This window comes from Chaetodon trifascialis, chromosome 2, assembly GCF_039877785.1.
Source record: "Chaetodon trifascialis isolate fChaTrf1 chromosome 2, fChaTrf1.hap1, whole genome shotgun sequence".
NCBI lineage: Eukaryota > Metazoa > Chordata > Actinopteri > Chaetodontiformes > Chaetodontidae > Chaetodon > Chaetodon trifascialis.
In genome coordinates, this window is record NC_092057.1 from 7706686 (window position 1) to 7727445 (window position 20760).

At 46.8% G+C, this 20760-nt stretch overlaps 1 protein-coding gene across 1 annotated transcript in view; it reads left to right on the plus strand.

Annotated features, from left to right (window-relative positions):
- Nucleotides 1-980: 980 nt before the first annotated feature.
- Nucleotides 981-20760, plus strand: part of fbxo41 (F-box protein 41) — a 49435-nt gene continuing 29655 nt past the window's right edge. The window contains exons 1-3 of the mRNA XM_070973963.1: nucleotides 981-1087; nucleotides 10977-11746; nucleotides 12457-12686. Coding sequence (XP_070830064.1) covers nucleotides 11198-11746; nucleotides 12457-12686 — 779 coding nt within the window. The 5' untranslated portion in view covers nucleotides 981-1087; nucleotides 10977-11197. The remainder of the gene's footprint in view (nucleotides 1088-10976; nucleotides 11747-12456; nucleotides 12687-20760) is intronic.

Here is a 20760-nt window from a genome sequence, read left to right on the forward strand (position 1 = left end):
TGATGCAGCACAGCTGTTATACTCAGGAAAATACACTATATGATATGAGCTGATAAGGAAGGACCCAGCTGATGCTCTTGTAAGTAAATTACCAAAAACAAAAGCTTTTGAGGGAGTTGCCCACTTTGCCCACTTTGTCACCCAGTCTTGTATAAAGCAGAGAAAACTTCTGCTGAACGACTTTAAACAGTGACCTGATGATCAGTTTGCTGCTGCAGCTTCACTCTGGTACGACCATGAGCTTCTGGCTGCTCATGAGAAGAACTGGCATCACTGACTGAGTTTGCCGACTTGAGGACACTTTCTCTACTTGTGCTACTGTTACACCATGTTTTATCCATCATCATCATCATCATCATCATCATCATCATCATCATCACCGCCACTTGCGACCACAGTTGCAGCAGCTTTTCTCCTCTTGTTTTAAAGTGTCCAATCCCTGTTCTTCCGACACAAACTAGTGGCATTCGCCCTCTTCCCCACCTTTCATGTTGCTGAAGCCCTCCAGGACCAAAAAACAGCTGCTGGTCCATCAGGACTCCTCTCGCCCCCCTTTGAATGAAGCCTGGCTGAGGAACAGGGTGACACATAGACCCCTCACAAACCCCCCTCACCTGCTTTACTTGATTGAGTCACAAAGCAAAGCAGCAGCTGGCAGGACCAAAACTGTCTTAACAGCTCCTGATATTGAGCTGATGAATGGGGCATGCTGTCTGTCTGTCTGTCTGTCTGTCTGTCTGTCTGTCTGTCTGTCTGTCTGTCTCACTGTCTGTCTCCACAGCCTCCTCACAGGTACATCATCCTCTCCCTGAGCAGAGGATGGGAGGCATGTGTGTGTTTTTTTTACGGTCAACGTTTTTTGCACCTCTCCAGGCCTCCTCTCTCTCTCTCTCTCTCTCTCTCTCTCTCTCTCCCTCTCTCTCTCTCTCCCCTCTGCCTCTCTCCTCCCTCCCTCCCTCTCTCTCCTCCCCGGTCGTCCTCTGCAGGCCTGCCGCTCTCTGCTGCAGAGACGGGCTGCGTGACGTCAGTGAAGGCTGGAGCGGTTCCTCGGTTGAAGCTGGAGAAAAAATGGAGAGAAGCTTTGGAGGTGAGTGAGACGAACGTTGGTGTGATTTGCTTGAAGCCGCGCTCTCTCGGCCGCGTCGCGTCGCCGTGTGCGTGTTTACAGTCACCGCTTCATTGACGCCGCTGCAACACATTTCTGCAGCGTCGGGGAGTCCGGTGCAGCGATGAGCCAGTGCTGCTGGAAAAAACAGCACAAAACCCGCTTCACGCCGTGAGAATCGGTGTGAATTAACCTGCCCGCGGGCCCCTCCGCGCTTTAAGTCGTTACGGTGGCGTTCGTGGCTCTCTGATGACATTTCGGTGATGCCGCTCGTCCACACCCACATGATATGCTGCGTGCGATTGATCCATGTGCAGTGCAGATATGAGGATCACGGGTGTTTCCAGGGCTGGATGTGTCAGTGTTTACTGTCACATCCTCAGGCGGTGGTCCATCGAGAGCCCGGATCAGCTCTCCAGACCGCGGGGAGACTTTGGCCGGCCTGCTCGGCCTGGACGCGCGGGGACATTGTACCTGTTATGGCTGCGTTGAGATGTGCACTGTTACAAGTTAAATGCGTGTGTTTGGATAGTGCACACGCAGCTGTAGCCTGCTCATTGTACTGTATGAATGCGGCAATTTTGCATATGCAATTTTAGCTTAACATGCATGGATTTATGACCCTCATGCAGTCTTCATGCGATTGGACTGAAGAGGAAAGTGTCCCAGAGAATCATGACTGACTAATATTCACCCTCTCATAGTACAGTTCCCACGGGACGCCTCAAACTCTGCCTGAGCAGCACACTGCTGAGGTGACAAACATCAGGGCTGCTGGAGTTTGGGAGACTGTCACGTGAATGCAATGCATGAGGAATCTGACTCAGAGTCAGCGGGCCTGAGCAGAGACTGCTGTGCTGCCAGGATCAGATGTGAGGGAAGTTGGAGCAGTCATGCAGAAGATGTCTGATGGGATGAGCTCAGATTTAACCGTCAGCGGTTAAGATCATGTCTGTTGTGTATCTGCACTGCAGCAGTAAACAACGCGCACACACACGCTTCACGCCCGTGACCCCGCCGTGTGACCACACGGCCTCCTCGTGCAGTGTGAGATGGAGCTCCTGCAGGTTTCAGCAGTCGCGTAAATGTCGGTGCAGGCAGATGGTTTGATCACATGTGAGGCAGGAATTCATGCCGGTGCAGAATATTTCACTGTCTGTTGTCTTTAGCATTTCATGTTCCTGCTGCTGTGTCAGTATGTGTGTGTGCATGTGTGTTTCTGCTCAGTGTGTGTGTGTGCATGGCTCACAGAGCTGTTACACCGAATCCCATATTCATTACCCATGATCCCACAGCTGATACAGATCCACCCCTGTTGGAAAACATATGAATGTGTGTTTACAGTGTTGTATTTGTGCCGTTTTGGGACAGTAAGAAGCTTTTGTTTACTTTTCTACTCATTGTGAGGCTGTTGTTCTCTTGTATCGATCATCCCTGATGGTACTCATTTAAAGTACACGTTTAAAGGGCCGACCGGTCGTATCCCACGTTTCTGGAAACACCAAAACAAACAGTGTGTTAGTTTTCTGTCCAAACTCTCTGACTTCATACATCCGTCTCTCAGTCCAAGCCCATCAGCTCCTGCTGAAAACGTGACTCTCTAAGACAAACAGTCGCAAACGTTTCATTAAAAAACAGCTGGCCTGAGGTCAGATGAACGGAATGAGCCAGAGTTCAGATACACAGTCAGGAGGATCATGGACGTTTTGGTTTGAGGCTTTATTTTCTTCACTGATTAAACTGCAGATTATTTTCACCATTTATTGAATAATGTAAAGACATAAAACAGAGAAAAGGAGGAACCGCAGAGCGTTTGAGTTCTTCCTCTTCGAAAAACATCAGACTAGTTTCTGGTTAATTTTCTGGCCGTGATTAATCGTTTCAGCTCTACATGTTACCAACCTTCCCCTTCAAAATAAAAGTGCTCTCTCCTCTTGACAAGTCCAAACCAGCTTTCAGGTTTGTGTCTAACTTCAAACTTTCATGCTGTAAGTGTCAGTTTTCTCATGTGATCAGACCGTTTTTCTCTTAAGCTGATCATTAATTTACGGCTCTGTCTCGGTTTTCACTTTCGTTAGGAGACGACTGAGTGTGTCCATGCACAGCTGGCTCAGGCGTCTCTGTTATTGTTGTAGTAAAATGATGTTCATCCAGCCATCAGTCACAGATCAAGGATCAGGCTCAGGAATCTGCCTGCAGGACATTTACGACAACTCGTGACGCCAATGACAGATCGGCGTTCACTAACTCTTCTTCATTGTTTCAAAGGTTTCCAAACCATCAGATAACAACATATTCCTTATGATGGACAGGCTGAGCGGCATACGTCCACCCAGTCGAAATATTAATCTGCACTAATTGTCTGACTTCTCTAGCAGAAGCTTGAATATCAAACCAGCGCAGGCTCAGGATTAATGAGTATAAGAAGACCTCAGAGACGGGCGAAACGCCGCCACAAATCACAGAGGCCATTTTCTGCATCATTTCCCACAGACCTCCTCTGTAGAAGCTACGTCCCCAGCCTTGTTTTGGCTAGCGCAGGAGGCTTAACGTACACACATAAGGAGCTTACTTGTGTTCTTTTAAGAGGATATGAGATACTGAGGAAGCCCGGTGTCTTCTCCAGCTCTGATTGGATAAGAAATTCCTTGATGGAGCTGACAAATGTGTGAGCATATATGAGATGCATAGTCACCAGCAGCTTCAATTAGTGTCACTGAATGAGAAGTGACAGTAATATATCACAGTGCTACCAAAATAAAAGGGATAATCCACTCAAGACGTGATTCTGCCTCTTTAAGGGGACATACGTTAAGTAGAAAAAATGCTTAAAAGTTTGTGTTTATTGGCTCCAAACAGGAATCAAAATGAGCTTTGGGCCTGTGTGTTTTGGAAGGCATAAACTAAGTTAGACAAAAGGTAAAATTAGGCATCTCTACACCATCAAACCAGCTGAGCTTGTGCTGCAGTTTGAAGTGTGGAGCTAACGTTAGCTGTGGCTATGAGAGACGACACAAAAACAGCATGAAAAAATAACGGTTTCCCTCATCCAAGCTGCTGCTCTGGTTGTTTAACTGGCTTCAAATGAGACAGTAAAGCGATGAGTGTGCACAGATCACCTCAGAGTTTCCATCAAGTTAATCTAATGAGTCTCCTCTTCCTCAGCGTTATAGAGGGAAATAGTAGTTACTGGATGTAACTCCAGTTCTGTGAGTACATGCGTTGCCCTCTACCTGCCTGTTATCACAGCTACAGTAACGCACATTGTTTTCAATGCGTGTAAACTTTTATCACGGTAATGACGGTGTTGCAGAACACATGTGGCACTGTTAGCGATCACAGCAGGATGCTCTTCATGTGCATTGATGTGTACAGGAGGACAATTGTTCCTCTGAGCAGCCGCTTGGATCAATAGTAGACAGCGGTGAGCCGGAGAATGAGCCTGTCTAAGTCAATCCATCTCACTCACCATCTCGGCCTCGTCCTGACTTGGGCTCCAATAATGACGCTGGTTTGGTGTCGCTGCAGTGTGAGCTGTGCAGCTTTAGTTTTCTCTGTGTTCAGTGTCACTGTGGCATTAATGCTGCTTCAGCAGGTGCCGGCTGGGACCAACTCTCCTTTAGCTCTTTTTGGTCTCTACCAGCTCTCGAGGGGAAGATCTAGCCCTCTCGCTGTTAAATTCTCCACCAAACGTTCACCAGCTAGTCGCTAACTGGCAGTGCACAGAGCTGTGTCTGAAAACAGCTGCCTGGTGAGGCCAAAAAGACGTTGTGAGAGTGAACAGAAACGGTGAAGTTGCACTTGGAGCGAACCCTCACATTGTCACATCGTTCTCACTCCACTTCATTCGATACATTACTACAGGAGTAACTTTCAGTTCATGTTTTATCACAGTGCTGTCTGGAAATACAGCGTCACAGAATCAAATGTCAGGAGATGATAAGCCTACGAGACAGAGACCCATCAAAAAATCTCACTCTGACATGCTTATGTGAGAGCCGACTGCAGACGGCGTGAGGAGCCTTCCTACACCTCCCTTCAGTCCATAGAGGAGTCTGTATGTTGCAGTGCAGCCTGTCCGGGTCGAAGCTCTGCAGGGATCTCGTCCATGTTGGCTGCTTGCAGTTGTTTTGCTCGTCTGGATGTGGTTTCATGATTTTATTGGCTGTGAGAAATGTGGGAGTGGGTGGAGCACATTTTACACAAGAGCAGCACCGGCGGTGAAAACGGCTCATTGTCGAAGCGTAGGTCGACGCTCGTGTCGCACCTCTCATACAGCACCTCCAGCGTTATGTACAGCAGCGTGCAGCTAACTGCTGATTGGAGGTCAGTGCTGCAGCTTCTCTTTGCAGAAGAGACTGGCATGACTGTTGTGATACACCTTGACTCACTCTCCTCACACCTCCAAGCGAAACAGATCTTCATCAGGAAGCACAGGGAACAAATCTCACCTGGCTGCAAGGTAGAGCTACAGAGCAAAACCACGTGAAGCTGAGTGACATTTTGCTGGTAGCTGATGTTCATCCTTCAGAGCTGACTGTCATTAATGTAGCCTGAGAGCCAGCTGATGTTTTATGCACATGGTGCAGAGTTTAAGGATTCTGTTGCAGTGACTGCAGCGTAGGCCACTGGATCTAACACAGATCATGTAAGGAGTTTGAAATGGGGTTACTGTTCCTCTGTGCCTCTGGTAATGTCAGCTGAGCCTGATGATGTGAAGGCCTTGTTGTTTTTAAATGTAAGCACAGCTAGATTTTAGAAAAGACTCTCTTTGTGGGAAGAATCTGATCAGCGAACCCTTAACAAACATGAAGGGATGTTAAGTTTTTGTTAAACCAACAATGGCAGAAATATAGCACATGAGGGGGTTTGGGCCGTGCAGCAGTGAACAGCGATGGCATCAGCATATCAGCAGAGAAGCAGTGTCGCGCTGCACACCTGCATGAACATGACTGGCCGTTCCAAGTCAGCTGATGGCCACACAGCAGCCAATGATTGTGAAGCATGAATGTAGCAGCCGATGCCAGTCAGCTAATTAAAGTGGGACTTCGGCGATGAGCCTGAGCTAACGCTGTTCTTCATTTCAGTAACAGTCGTGTCATCAGCTCCTCAGGCCTCCGACACTGCCGACAGTGATCTAGTTCAAGTAATGCCAAACTTATCTGGAACATTTTCAGCAATCATCTCCTTCCATTCAGTAAGCGATGGTCTTTGAAAACAAGGCCAAACCATCTGTATTCACAGTGGTTTAAAGAAACAAGCTGCACTCAAACCAAAGAGAAACATTAAAACCAAAACCTCGATGTTGTTCGACCTACGTCTTTTTTACAGTGCTAGCAGTTCTCCAGAGCATCCAAGTTAATTTACGTAATGTCCCCCTTTTAGACAAGTCTATGTCAAAGGACGTTACAGAGAACTAAAAACCTGCTTCGATCTGATAAATCAGGAATGAATCACAGAATACCAAATGATCACATGCAGCATTCAAGCACATAGAGCTCCAGGAGACAGCCGGTCAGTTAGCTGTGCTTTCCACTTTTTGACTGTGAGAAAAACTTGGCTTTAAGACGAAGACTGCGCCGAGTGAAAGACGCTTAAAAAGACAACGACCTTGGACAGGCTGAGTCAGAGAAGGATCGCCCGCTGGGATGGTTGAGCTTGAGTGTTGGAGTGAAATATTAAAATATTTAGCAGCGTGGATCTGCAGAGCTTGTGGTTTGAAACAGATGTTACTGGTGTTAGCGTCTGTCTTCTGCTCTTTAGCAGATAAAATGCTGCCGTGCTGGACGCAGCAGCACAGCAGGTACAATGCACCGGAGCGTCCCGTGACTCCTAATTAAAACTGCTTAAATACTGCTGTGTACACAAACCGTTAGCAAGTGACCACGTACCTGCAGTGCTTAAGATTAGACGATGCAGTAATGTGGGAAGATGGAGCGTACGGATGTGTGTCTGTTCTGATTTCAGATAAAAAGCATCAAAGATTCAATCCTGTGACATTAATGTGAGACATAAAGACACATGCTACTAACACTATGGAAGCTAGCGCACACTGTTAGCACTGGAGCTGCCATGCAAGGTGCTAGCTTAGCCATTAGCAGCATTAGCAGCGACTGGTGATCAGTGTCTGTCTCATTCAAGTGTCAGTAAATATCAAAGAATGGAAAACTAAATGAAACGCCATAGAAAAAGTCAAACTGATCAAAGTGATTTAGCTCACTTCAAATGATGAAACAGGATTTTGTAAAACGATCAATTATCCTGAAAGTTAAAGGAGGTCTCTGCTGTTTCGTTCAGTCTCACTCACCATTAAATGAAATCTCTAATGAATGTGCTGAGTGCGTTTCCTTTGCAGAGGAAGACTTTGAAACCTTCGTCGTTTACATTCGCGCTCGCTCGCTCGTCAGCCGTCTTCTTCGTGGCTTTTGTTGATGCATGACTGCGTTCGAACGTGCGTCCTCGTGCACGTGCGGCAGATTCTAACCAAACGGGGCTCCACACCGCCACTAGTGGTGCCTTTAATGTGCGATCGCATTGTTGTATTTCCCAGCTCTGCTCTTGAGCAGCAGACCACAAAGGAGCTGAAAGGATTTTAAACTTATTTCACAGCTCTCATGACTCCTTTACCGCTTGTAAAACTCTTTGCTGTCACCTTTCTTTATCTTTATCCCCTCTGTCAGTTTGAGGATACTCTCCTGTGACTCCCTCCCGACTTTATGTGCAGAACCACAGAAATGGGAGTTGGCAGCCTCCGGCCTCGACTTCAGGTTTATGCCCTGTAAACATGTAAACAGCGTTACATAAAGAGCCTTTCAGTCCCGATACCTTCGCTCTCACTCGTGACCTTGTTGTCAGGAGCCGTGATCAAATCGAAGCCCGGGTCCTCGTTCGTTCTGGACTGACTTTAATGCCTTGTTTGACCGTCTGAAAGCTTCACGCGATTGACAGACAATGAAAATGAGATTGTTTCCTGGCAAGGAGCCTTCAAAAAGTAGCTTTCCATTAAAGGTCTGTACATTAAGGTTGCTCAAGAAACTGAAATAAAACAGCCAATTAGGGCGATGTTTCTAATGGCTTGTCATGCCAGTCAGGGCTGTGGTCTGCTGCAGTATGAAGCAGTATTCAGATCTTTACTAATGACTGTGTGTTCCAGTCAGTCCAATCGAATGCAAGCAAAGATAAATCCAGCATTTAACATCAGTCGTCATGCAGTATTTCTCCACGCTTGCATTAAAAGCATTAAAGATGTTTTTAAATATGCTAAATTCTGTGCCACCCTCTGTGTGATGTCTCTCCACAGCACCAGGTGGCTGCTCTGTAGAGTCGCTATTACAGAGACCTTCTGTACATGTTTGCATCCCAAAATAGAGCCGCGACACAAAGTGTGGCCCCGGGTTTGTGGCAGATGTGCTTCTGATCAGTGACGAAGAAGCACTGAGAGTTTCCTGTTTTGCATCCAGCCGCCGTCACTTAAAGAAGCTCTTGTGTGTCTGATCAGTGTTGAGTCTCACAGCTTGTCAGTTGGCACTTAAAACGTTAAGTTAAGTTAAGTTAAGTTAAGTTAAGTCAAGTTAAGTTAAGTTAAGTTAAGTGTTAGGTGCTTAGGTGATGAAGTCAGCATCAAACCAGGTCTTGCCTAACGTTGTGTATGATGTGTCGCCTCCATCCCAAACTTAAACTTCTCTTCTTCGTTTGTCTCATTTCATGCGTGTTTTCATTGTCGATTCTGTCTTTGTCTCAGATGCTTGTGATCTGACCCCGCTTTTGATTGGTTGCTGCAGACTGCTGCATGTTTTTATAAGGATGTTTTTGGTCAAGAAAAGTCAAATAATCAATTAGTCGATCGATAACTTCAACTATTTAGATAATCGTGTGGAAGTTGTGGCTTTTTTTGACATTTCACAGAACAAATAAATGATTGATTATCCATCTGCTCACTTTCAGCCTTCCTCACCAAAGCTCAATAACCAGCCTCGCTGCCGCAGTAGATGCTGCACGTTTGTGTACGACTCTTCAGTTCTGGTAGAGATGAAGGAAGCCGTCCCATGTGCTCCACACACGTCCACTCTTCACTAATCACACCACGACATTAAAGGCAGTCCTCAGGGACGTCTCAGCTGAGCTCCATTGGCAGGATGTGACATGTGGCTACCAAACAGCCTCACTTCCCTCCATTTCCTGCCTGGTTAAATACCTCTCTTAGTAATCTTAAGCAGATGGGAACGCCTGCTGTCTGCAGTGTAGTGACTGCCTCTGTGAGATCCTCCTTCTTTAATAAGTGGGCACGGCTTGCCAGCACACTCCCTGCTCCAGCCTCACCAGACGTCTAATAACAGTCTCAGTGACTTCGGGGGATTTCCAGTGTATAAGCCCTCTGTGAAGAACGGCCCGCATCTGTGAGTTGTGATTACACCGCCAGCGTCTGTGCCCACCGCTCCTCTCGTTAATCACTGCTGCAGAAAGTTCTGCTTCAGCCTTGGATTGTTGTGCAACGCCGCAGTTAAGAGTCTGAGACGCAGACTGTGCCCACTCTGCTGCACGGCCTGCACTTGATATGCAGACCACGCTGCACGCCAATCCAAGTTCAGGGCTTTAACATACCCACTGGGTGGCTGATCTTTTTCAAAAAGGCACATTACTGTAATGCTATAACTTGTTGGATGAGGTGTGTTTAATATTTAACAGCATTGGCTGTTAGGACCTTCGTTCTTTGGGCGGACCGGCGCTAAACGTGACATAGGAGCTTTATGGACAGACCGTTCATGCTAGAAATAATCAAGGCCACATGACAAGACGTGACTCTCTGACATTATATCTCAGTCCTGATAAAACACTTCCTGTGTAAGTAGAAAGAACCTGTTCTCAAAATGGCTTTGTTTGAATCAGAATAGAAAGCTGCTGTCCAGTGAAATAAAGTGTGAAGAGTAACCTCGAGTTACAGATTCTCAGGATTCTGTAACGTGAACAAACCTGTTTTCTGAGGCAGACCTGAAGATCTGGCTGAATATTTTTCAACTTGATCAGAGAATCGCGCTCTAATTAGAGGACCTGATGGACGGGAATTAACGGAGGTTGGCGTGCTTAATTTTTATTTCACCAGGGGCGTAAAGCGCTGGGTAATTAGATAAACACAGTGATGCAATGTTCATGCAGCAGCTTGACTCTGCTCAGCATCCAAGCTGCAGATAGAAATGATAACTCATATCATGATTTAAAAGATTAAGTATTTTTAAAATATTTCTGCCACCAGACACCAGTCTGAACTCAAGCTTCGTAGTTATTCAGACATGTTTTGTCTTTATTTCATTGTTGGTGTGTAAATAATTGGCCCATGCCTTCCTTCAGTTTCTGTTATTTAAAGTATAACCAGCATTTAAAGCTGACAGGGAGCTGCAGAGGCAAAGGCTGGATTGTTAGACTGAGTTATCAGATGCTCTTGTGAAGGACTTGGAGTATTGTCCGGCTGACCTCGTGGGCTTCAGACTGGAAGATGGATGTTGGCGCTAACAGCACTCTCGCTAATGGAGCCATTTCCTTCTCCCCACTCTTCCCCGAGTCTTCCTGAGTGTTTCAGGGTACAAGTGCAGGAGTTTGCCTTTTAACCCTTAGAGAAATACAGGCTTCACGTTTCTTGATGACTAAACTTAAAGATCAATATTGGTGCTGAGGGAGGTCAGACGGCCGGCTGCGATCGCTGCTGCGTCACTGACAGCGATCATGTTTCTGCTGTGTGAGAGCTGCACACACTGCACGTCAGTTGTCCACTTTTTCTGCTTTTCGGCCTCATAGGAGGATATTTACTGAGACTCTTTGTATAAATTCACAGTTTACAACACTTGAACTGACGTGGATTTTCTTGCTGTGTTTCTAGGACGTCAGGCAGAGGAGCCATGAAAGATAAAGCAAATGCTTCCACCATGTGCGGTCATGTGACTGAGCTGGGCTCCTCCATTGCTCCTACTACTGACTTGCGGTAGTCGCCCCGTTTTCACCATGAGAGGAACCGTCAGGCGTTTGACCTCCGTGCCCTCATACTGGCACCGCTGTTGTGCCGCGTGAGCGCCCCCTCTCCTCCGGCGGTTACTGCACGGCATGGCCTCTCTGGACCTTCCCTACCGCTGTCCTCGCTGCGGGGAGCACAAGCGCTTCCGAAGCCTGTCGTCCTTACGCGCCCACCTGGAGTACAACCACACGTACGAGACCCTCTACGTCCTCTCCAAATCCAACAGTGTGTGTGATGCCGCTGCTCTGCTGCCTCTAGTGGCCGAGGGAGCTCTCCTCACACCCGCCAACAACAACGACCCCTTCGAGCCCCTCCGGCCTTCAGCTTTGAAGGAGCGCCGCTTCCCGTGCCGTGAGCTTCCTTGTGCGGACGACCTGAGTTTAACCCCAGCCAACTCCAACACTGCAGCCAGGTATATCCCCAATGTGGAGTTTCCCCTGGGGGAGATTTTCATGAAGAAAGCCATGACGTCCGCAGACCCAGGTCCCCACGGAAACCCCAGCACAGCTGTAGCAGTGGCCGCCAATGTCGCGGCCAGCGCGGTAGAGGCGGCCTACGAGGAAGGCCTGGCCCGGCTGAAGGCGCGGGCGTTCGAGCGGCTGGAGCTGGATGAAAGGCTGGAGAAGCTTTCTGAAGAGGTAAATGAAAGTTTAACACACAGCTGGACACAAACTCTGTATGTGACTGATACTGTGTTCTGTATGTACAAGGTCGAAGTGAAAGGAAGTTCAAAATGATTTTACTGAGCTTTACCTCAGAGAAGCTCGTGTTTTTCTCACTTCAGCACCCCCTGGTGGTTGGAGCAAACAGCAAACTCATCAGAGCGAACATGTTGTTGGAGAAACTGCTCATGTCGTGGTTGTAGATTAATAAATGCATCCCAAATTCGACGGTTACCTTCAGAGTCAATGCTTAATCCGTCAGTGGTGCACACGTTTCATTTCACATTTCAGATATTTTCAGCATTTCCTGAAATGTTCGTGCAGCTTTGAAAGTTCTCACACATCAAGATCTGAACGGCGTGTTGATTTCTGCAGGTGGGTCACTGCACAGCACAGAAAAGACCCTGAACATGAACCTCAGTCAGTCCAAATCAGTCCAGTGGAGCTGAAGTGGGAAAAACACATTTGGAGCTGCAGTCAGGAAATTATTCGCTGACCAAAATGAGTGTAAGACCACTAATGATGTAAGATGTGCATGCAAAACATGGACATGTGAAGACGTTTGCTGACTGAAATCTGTGTTAACTAATGTGTTAATTGCTCAGTGAATGGCCTCATTAGCGTACCCTGTTACGCTCCAGACTCTGCTGTGGACATTAGGCAGCTCAAACGCTCTCGTCTTGCAGGTGGAGCAGAAAATAGCGGCCCGTGTCGGCCGGCTGCAGGCGGAGCTGGAGAGGAAGAGCTCTGAGCTGGAGCGGGCCAAGCAGGAGAGCGAGCGGCTGAGCCAGGAGAAGCAAGACCTGGAGGACAAGGCCTCCGAGCTGTCCCGGCAGGTGGACGTCTCGGTGGAGATGCTCGCCAGCCTCAAACAGGACCTGGTGAACAAGGAGGAGGAGCTCAATCACAAGCAGCAGTAAGTGATCCTCTTAATTTATCAACAATGGAACACAGTCACTGATCTTGGTCTCTAAAATGTGCTCGTTGTCTTCAGTGATAATAAGTTTGATATTGTCGATAGTTTGCTGGACAAAACAAGCGACCTGACCTGAAACGATGATGAAGATAATCTTTAGCTGCAGCTCTGATTTTCAGTGTGTCCACAGAATATCGCTCACACACCACCTCTGTCTGATCGCTCGTTGTCCGCCTGCTGGTCGGTCATCTCTCTGTTTACTCTGAGGTTACGCTCCACATGGCCTGTGGTGGAACGAGTCGCTGGCCTCGGTCCAGATAGCGCTTAAGCGTTCCTTTCTGCTGCTTTTATAAAACACACCGTCGTCCGTGCGGACACTCACGCCTCCTCTCCTTCACCTCTGCCTCTCTGCTGATGGTGTAATTCTCCGGCGTGTCCGCCCACCAGATGTGGTCAGCATCTGTCCCTCTGCTGTGTCCACACACCGGCGCCCTCCAGGGCTGCTTAGCTGCTCCTGCCGAACGGGGAGCCGGGCGGGAGCAGCTGGGCCGGCCGCCTCCCTCTCGGGCCCGCGCCTCCATGAAGCTGCCATGTTGCTTCATGAGCTAGCTGGAAATAGAAGGAGCACTTGGGCAGAAATCACAGCGTGGTGATGCAAGTTCCCGCTGGCTCTGAATGTGATGAATTTGGAGCTCTCCCACAACGTGGCACAAAGAGCGACCAGGCTTTGTGTTTCTGATTTTCAGAGCTCTGATTGAAATGCATCCCAGAGTGATTTGTGGTGTGCTCCAAACAGCGATGCTATCTTTAGTTTGCACAGGGTAGAAACATGCGAGCTGTTTCCCACTGAAGAGAAATCGAATGGTTTACCTGTTTCCTCTCACTGATCAGGGTTTTAAAAATGCACGGAAGAGCACAGCTTCTCATTTGTGATTGATCACAAGTGTTTTACGAAAGCGAATTATGAGGCACATTAAGAGTCTAGTGGGAAAAGGAAGGTCTGGAAAAAGCAGTGGAACAGATTTAATGTTAGCTGAAGCATCTGATTTGTTCTCTGAAAGCCTCGTAAAGGTGTCAGAGGAAGCTTTTTAAAGATGTAGAAGATGAAGCCATTTCAAAGCCTCTGCAAACACGAACACGAGCTCTCTGCTTTCCACCTTTGTTAACGTGTCATTCGAGGATCATATTAAAGTCCGCTCCACGTCTTTATCTGACAGGAAGGCCGGCCTCGTCTTTCTGTCTTCCTCTCGCTGTTTATCGCTTCTCTTCGGCTTCTTTATCAGGCCTGAGTGTCAACAGAAGGTCAGAGACGCAGAAACGCAAGGCCTCTAATCTCACCACTAACACACAGCTGCGCATATCACAGCACTGTGTGTGTGTGTGTGTGTGTGTGTGTGTGTGTGTGTGTGTGTGTGTGTGTGTGTGTGTGTGTGTGTGTGTGTGTGTGTGTGTGTGTGTGAATGTGCCATTTACCAACCAACAAATGTCACAAAGGTAAAGGTACACTGTGTGCAGCAGCAGCTGATACCACTTTTACACCACAATTAGCAACTTGTTTTTTTCTTGGTGTTTCATGTTTGACGCACCAGAACAGCTAACAGTTGAACGCAGCGTAAATACCCGATGACTGCAGAGCAGAAATGCTCTTTGTGCCCTCTCCCACTGAAGACAAAAGCCAGATCTTTGTGGGCTTTTTCTCCAGTATGAAAAAAGGCTTAAGAGCCGTTTTCATTATCCATTAACCTGCTGCTTATCTGCGATCAATACCCGCCATCACTCCCCAGAAGCCAAACACAGACAGCTGGATTCATGATAGAAGTTAACTTGCAGTGAAAGTTTGCTTTTCTTCTCTTTAGTCCCTGTGGCCATGTTTCCCAAACCTGCCAGCATCAGACTGGGAGGGTCATATTCTTAAACTGCCCACACACACACACACGCACACACACATGCACACACACGCACACACACAGGTTTTCTGTCTCTGTCTCTCTGAGGAGAAGCTGGCAGTCAAACAGTAGCTCATTCAGACCCTGAAACACGGAGTCGTCTGAGGTGGAAAAAGAGCGTCACGGTCGGTGAATGCTGAGCTCAGATGATGACTCAGCAGCGGTTCAGACACGGAGCAGCTCATTGGCTCAAACATGGCCGCTCATACGCCGAGCTGACTTTCTGGAAACCTTTGATGCTCACGAGTGACTCCGGAGAGGCTGTGAAACTCCTTCAAGGAGCATCACGATGCACACGAGCGGAGTCAAAGCTGAAAACGAGAGTCACCTCGCCGTGCGTTGCTATGCAACCGGAGGAAACTCCTACGAGCTGGAAAAACATGACACCGGCCTGATGATTTATTCTGCTCTCAAAATGCTGTAAATCATTCTGAAGCACAGAGAGCGCCTCAGGTCCACTTCATTATAATCTCAGTGTTTAGTTTGTGGCAAAATTCATTCACAAACAAGCAAACACAGAAAAGCACTCTGGAAAAACATGAAGATACACATCGCAGCACACTGCAGTCAGACTGGATGAACAACAGCTCCTCAAGCGCGGCTGTTAAGTGTTTAATAGCAGCCGGAATAAACGAGAGCAGCTGTAATCAGCAGAAACGTGGAGCCTGAGGAGAAATGAAAAATGGTGCGACGTTATCTCCATCGTGTCTGCTGCAGATTCACTCCCATCAGGAAAACAGCCTCGTCCTGTGTCTGTCACACGAGTATGTGGAATATTTCCTCATCTTTCCAGTTATTAATGGCTGCTTAATGACATACGGCGAGGTTTATTCAGTGGCTGTTAAATTATTACAGTTGCTAAATTATTCTTATTATTGTCCAGTAGATCATTTGAAGAGGTCTCTCTCATTAACTTTGATCTTGTCGGTAACATTAAATACCGTAATTTCCGGACTATTGAGCGCACCTGAATATAAGCCGCACCAACTAAATTTAGAAAGAAAAAAAGGTGTGTACATATATAGGCCGCACTTGTCTATAAGCCGCAGGTGCCCACGTTGTAACATGAGATATTTACACAGAAAGATTTTTTTAATTTTTAATTACCGTAAATAAATGTTTTTTTTTCCAAATAGTGTCTGTAACACGGCAGTAACTCGACAGTAGCACAGGAGTAAAACGACAGTAAGCGTGCAGTAACACGGCAGTAAAACAACAGTTAAAGTGCAGTAACACGGCTGGTTAAAAAACACAACCAGCCGTAGCCTGTTAGCCTACTAGGAAACACAATCAAACTAGCGTCTTCCTCGGTGAATTATCTCTTCCACCCGCCTGTCTTGCTCTTGCGTCTCCTGCTAGAGCGCCCCCTGGAGGCCGTTAGCCCATAAAAATCTATAGATTAGCCGCTTCGTTGTATAGTGCGCAGGGTTCAAAGCGTGTGAAAAAAGTAGCGGCTTATAGTCCAGAAATTACGGTACTACACTTCAGGCTGTGATCCGTCTCATTAACGGAGGTGACGGCCGGCGTCCTGGAGCGCTCCTGCAGGAGGACGCGGCTCTGAGCTCCAGGAGCAGCCACGCTATCAGCCGCCGGTCCTTCAATGCTCTCGTGGGAAAAGCTGAACAGGCGGTTCATCCAGCGTCATTCACACCTGTGCAGTGTTTGAAATCCAGTCCTTCAGCCCTGAAACATCAGCAAATTCATATTTGACAACTGTTCGAGTTATTAATTAGTAATTTAAGACATGTCAGTGTCCCGGCTTCTCAATTATGCTGATTTGCTGCTTTTCTCAGTTTTATTATCTTTTGACATCATTGAGACACATTACAGCAACGATTGTTTGAGATTTATTAAACAGTCATGTCATGGAGATAATTTAACATTTAAACATCATGCAGGATTCTGTGTTGTCAGGTGCGTCACGGTAAAGGTATTCTCACCTTTCAACAACAAAATAAGATACAGTGAAATACGACAGGTAAAATAAAGGTGGAATAAAGGAAGTGAGAGCTGGAGCACACCTGGAGTTTGTTCCAGGTGCATGAAAACTGAACGCTGCTCCCCCAGGTTTAGTCTGGGGACAGTAAGCAGTCTGAGACCACTCATGTCTCAGACTTCTGGTCTGGTCTGTGGTTTTTAATGTCACTTCTCATCGTTCCTGTTTGAGTCCAAAGATTTTGGTTTTATTTTGGAACATCCAGTCACTGATTTGTTCAAGACACGTGAGGCAAAGGATGGACGGAGGACTATTACTTCAAAATGAAATATGTACCAAATAAGACAATACTGTGCTGCATTATTAGACACTAACTGAAACATGAAGCATAGAAAATACACAAATCTGTGTGTGGTTTGCTTTCCATTTGAGTCTGTAACCATTTCTATTTCATTAATTGTTTTGGGGTTTTTCAGTTTCGTGTGATCATTGTGGTGATTTTGTAGCTGTAGGTTTTGGCCTTGCTGTGTGGGCTTGTGTTGTGTTGTGTTGTGTTGTGTTGTGTTGTGTTGTGTTGTGTTGTGTTGTGTTGTGTTGTGATGTGTTGTGTTGTGTTGTGTTGTGATGTGTTGTGTTGTGTTGTGATGTGTTGTGATGTGTTGTGTTGTGTTGTGTTGTGATGTGTTGTGTTGTGTTGTGATGTGTTGTGTTGTGTTGTGTTGTGATGTGTTGTGTTGTGTTGTGTTGTGATGTGATGTGTTGTGTTGTGTTGTGTTGTGTTGTGATGTGTTGTGTTGTGTTGTGATGTGATGTGTTGTGTTCTGATGTGTTCTGTTGTGATGTGTTCTGTTGTGATGTGTTCTGTTGTGATGTGTTCTGTTGTGATGTGTTGTGTTTTGCTGTGTTTTGCTGTGTTGTGTTGTGTTGTGTTGTGTTGTGTTGTGTTGTGTTGTGATGTGTTGTGTTGTGATGTGTTCTGTTGTGATGTGTTGTGTTTTGCTGTGTTGTGTTGTGTTGTGATGTGTTCTGTTGTGATGTGTTCTGTTGTGATGTGTTGTGTTTTGCTGTGTTGTGTTGTGATGTGTATTGTGGCCTCGTGATGTGCAAACAGTGCAGGGGCTTCAGCAGAGGGAGCAGGTGTTGGTGATCTCTGAGAGCGGCGCAGAGAAAGCTCCTGTCAGGGTTTCATATCATATTCAGCACACACACGGCTGCTGCAGGAGGCCTCAGCCCTCAGGCTTGATTTATTCCAACAACCAGCTCTGATAGAGCGCTGCCCTGTGCAGCACGGGGAGGCTGAAGCCTCTGAAGGCGCCACAGAGCGCTGAGGAGTCCTGCTCTCCGCTGTCACTGTGTCTTCCTAAAAAAACAAGCTCGTTTTTCCACTCGGCGGCCGCCTTGAATGCAAAGCGAAGTCGCCTCATTAACGCCGGCGTCAGAAAGAGAGGAGCGTGTAGCATTAGCACGGCAGGACCTCTGACGGCTTTGCAATGACAGGAGTAAGAACAAGATCTGCAGCACATCTAAGAATGTGGACGCTTTGGACAAAAAGACAGATTTAATCAAGTCTCTGTGTTTCGATTCAAATGTGACTTTTAATATTATAAAAGTACCTCAGAATATGTCGAAGCATCGCGGTACAAGTCTGCACAATTACTTCCTTACATCTGAAACGTTACTCATTTTCTGTGATTACATGTCTGCAGTCAGATGGATTAAGGCTATAATGGCCAATATGAGCTCTAATAAGACCGGCTTAGAGAGAGTTATGCTCTTCGTGGACTGAACACACGCATGTAGACGCTGCATTCAGATCTCCAGCAGCGATATAAAGTGGCTTATAACAAGAAAGGGCTCGACGTGGTATTAGATAACCCAGATTGCAGAGTGTGGAAGTTAGCCCTCATTGAGAGCAGGATTTATGAGCGGAGGGCTGCTCACATCTGTCATTAGATGGAGGAAAGTGACGCGTGTCCTTGAGGCTGGATGAGACGCTCTGAACGCACAGGAAGCTGGACGGATGCTTCGCTTTCAGTGGACACGTCTCTCCTCGCTCTCATTTCGTTAAGACTGACATGAAAGGTTGAAGTAGCCGCGGCACACTGCACTGATGGCAGACAGACTCTGATTATGGGAGTGTGAGGCGCTCGGGGATGTGCTGGGTTCAGTGTCGGTGTGTGTGTGGCTCTTCAATGGAAACCTGATACTGAGACAGTGCTGTCGGGAGTCGTCCTCTGTGTCTGAGCTGACGAGCCGTCAGAGAGCTGAATGAGAGCTGCTCGCCTGCATCCGATGAAACTCCTGTTTGTCTTACACAAGTCTGACACGCTGAGCCTAATCATTAACGGCCGATGGTCAGAAACAGTCACCATGTTACCAGATTTTCTGCTTCTCGCTGTAAACTGGATATCTCAGAGTTTTGGACTGGTGGTCTGATAAAGCAACAGGTTGTTTGCAGATGACGTCACTCTTTCGATGAAAACTGCAGATGGAGGGCAGGAAGTGATTTTTCTCATAGGAAGCACTTAAAATGACGATGTTTTGCATCATTTACGGTCGCTCAAATCAGTCAAACAAAAAAACACAAGGAGCTTTTATGAAAAATGCAAGAAATGGACAGAAAAAGACGGAAAAAATGGCTTGTTAACCGTCTGCGCGACAACACGACAAACACTTGTTCAATCAGCGTTAACGTTTTCACATAAGACATCTGAATGTAAATAACATACTCTGTCTTGTTTAGAGACGATCCTCGTCTTTAGTGGCGTTTCATTGGACCTTAGCGAGCGGTTAACGTAGCAAACAACCGTAACGTAAACGTCAACATTCAACACCACGACGCTGAACGTTTGCTGCTCGTTAATCCACAGGATGATAAAAACTAAGCAAAAACCAAACGACAGTCATCCCGGAAGAACTTTGGTACCGAGGTCGTGGATCAACCGCTAACAGGAAAGTTGTTTACCTTTAACTTTTTTTTTCTCGAGCAGAACGCCGTCTGAATGAGCAGCTAGTTGTTTTATCTGCTGACTCGAAAAAATCGCTCATCTTCATAACAAAAGTCATGACTCACATCCAACATATGATCTGATTTTCTGTTTGCACCTTTCTCTCATAATTTCATCTAAACCAGCACAGGAAGAACCTTCCTTCATCTCGTCCATTGTGGTTTTCACTTCCTGCCCTCCGTCTGAATTTAACGTCATGTGACTGCAAACAACCTATCAGAATACGTCACCACGGCCTCTGGGAGCTTAAAAATGACATTTTTCCAGATTTTCTGACATTGAATGTATTTAAAGACTCTCTGAATCCCAACTCTTTATCTGTTATCTTTCAGTTGAATTTATGTTTTTCAGAAAACAGAGCACAAACCGTCGCTGTAAAGAGGCGTTTGAGGACGGATTCGTTCTGTTTCTGAAAGTCTGACAGCTGAATTTCAGGTGGCCTTTTCTCCTGTAATTTCTGTCATGCGTGTTGAAGCGCTGCACATCGTCTCCTCGCTGTTGTATCTCGGTGACTCAGCCATCTGTGATTTGTAATTGGAGTTTAGGTTTTGAGAGAATCGGTCGGGCCGCAATAAAATATTTACTTTCCCCCGGCTGATCAGAGCCGAGACCTGGATTAGTGGTTTCTTGGGAAACCAGTCACGCTTTTGAAAACGGTCCATTTCAGCCTGCATGGCTTTCATCCTCCCTTTCTGCAGCCTTTCATCCTCCCCGTGTCACAGCTCCTCTCATGGAGCCACGCTCTCTGCACACCTCCTCACGCTGCCTTCCTCTTTGTGTGTAATGCATACAAATGTGTGACATTATGACACGATGACACAATGAATCCCGCTGCAAAAAAACATACTATTTGATCCGGGCGTCACCACAGAACGACGCACGGCGGCCGTCCTTTGTCGCTGCGCGGGAAGCTCGCATTCATGCAGCGGCCTCGTCTTCCTCGCGCGGCCCTTTCAGTCAATCATCTCGGCTCTTAAATATTAATGAGGCATGATTTTGAATTAATGTCCAGAGATGATGACAACTGTGAAAGGAGGCTGACCAGTGATTGTAATTAACATTTAAACAGAATCCTTCAGAAGATCATTCCTTATTAATCATGTCTCTTACAGCTGGATGTCTTCGCTGGACTCGACTGCTTGTTATGGCAGTTAAGAGGGAGGGAAATGAAACATGGCCGACTT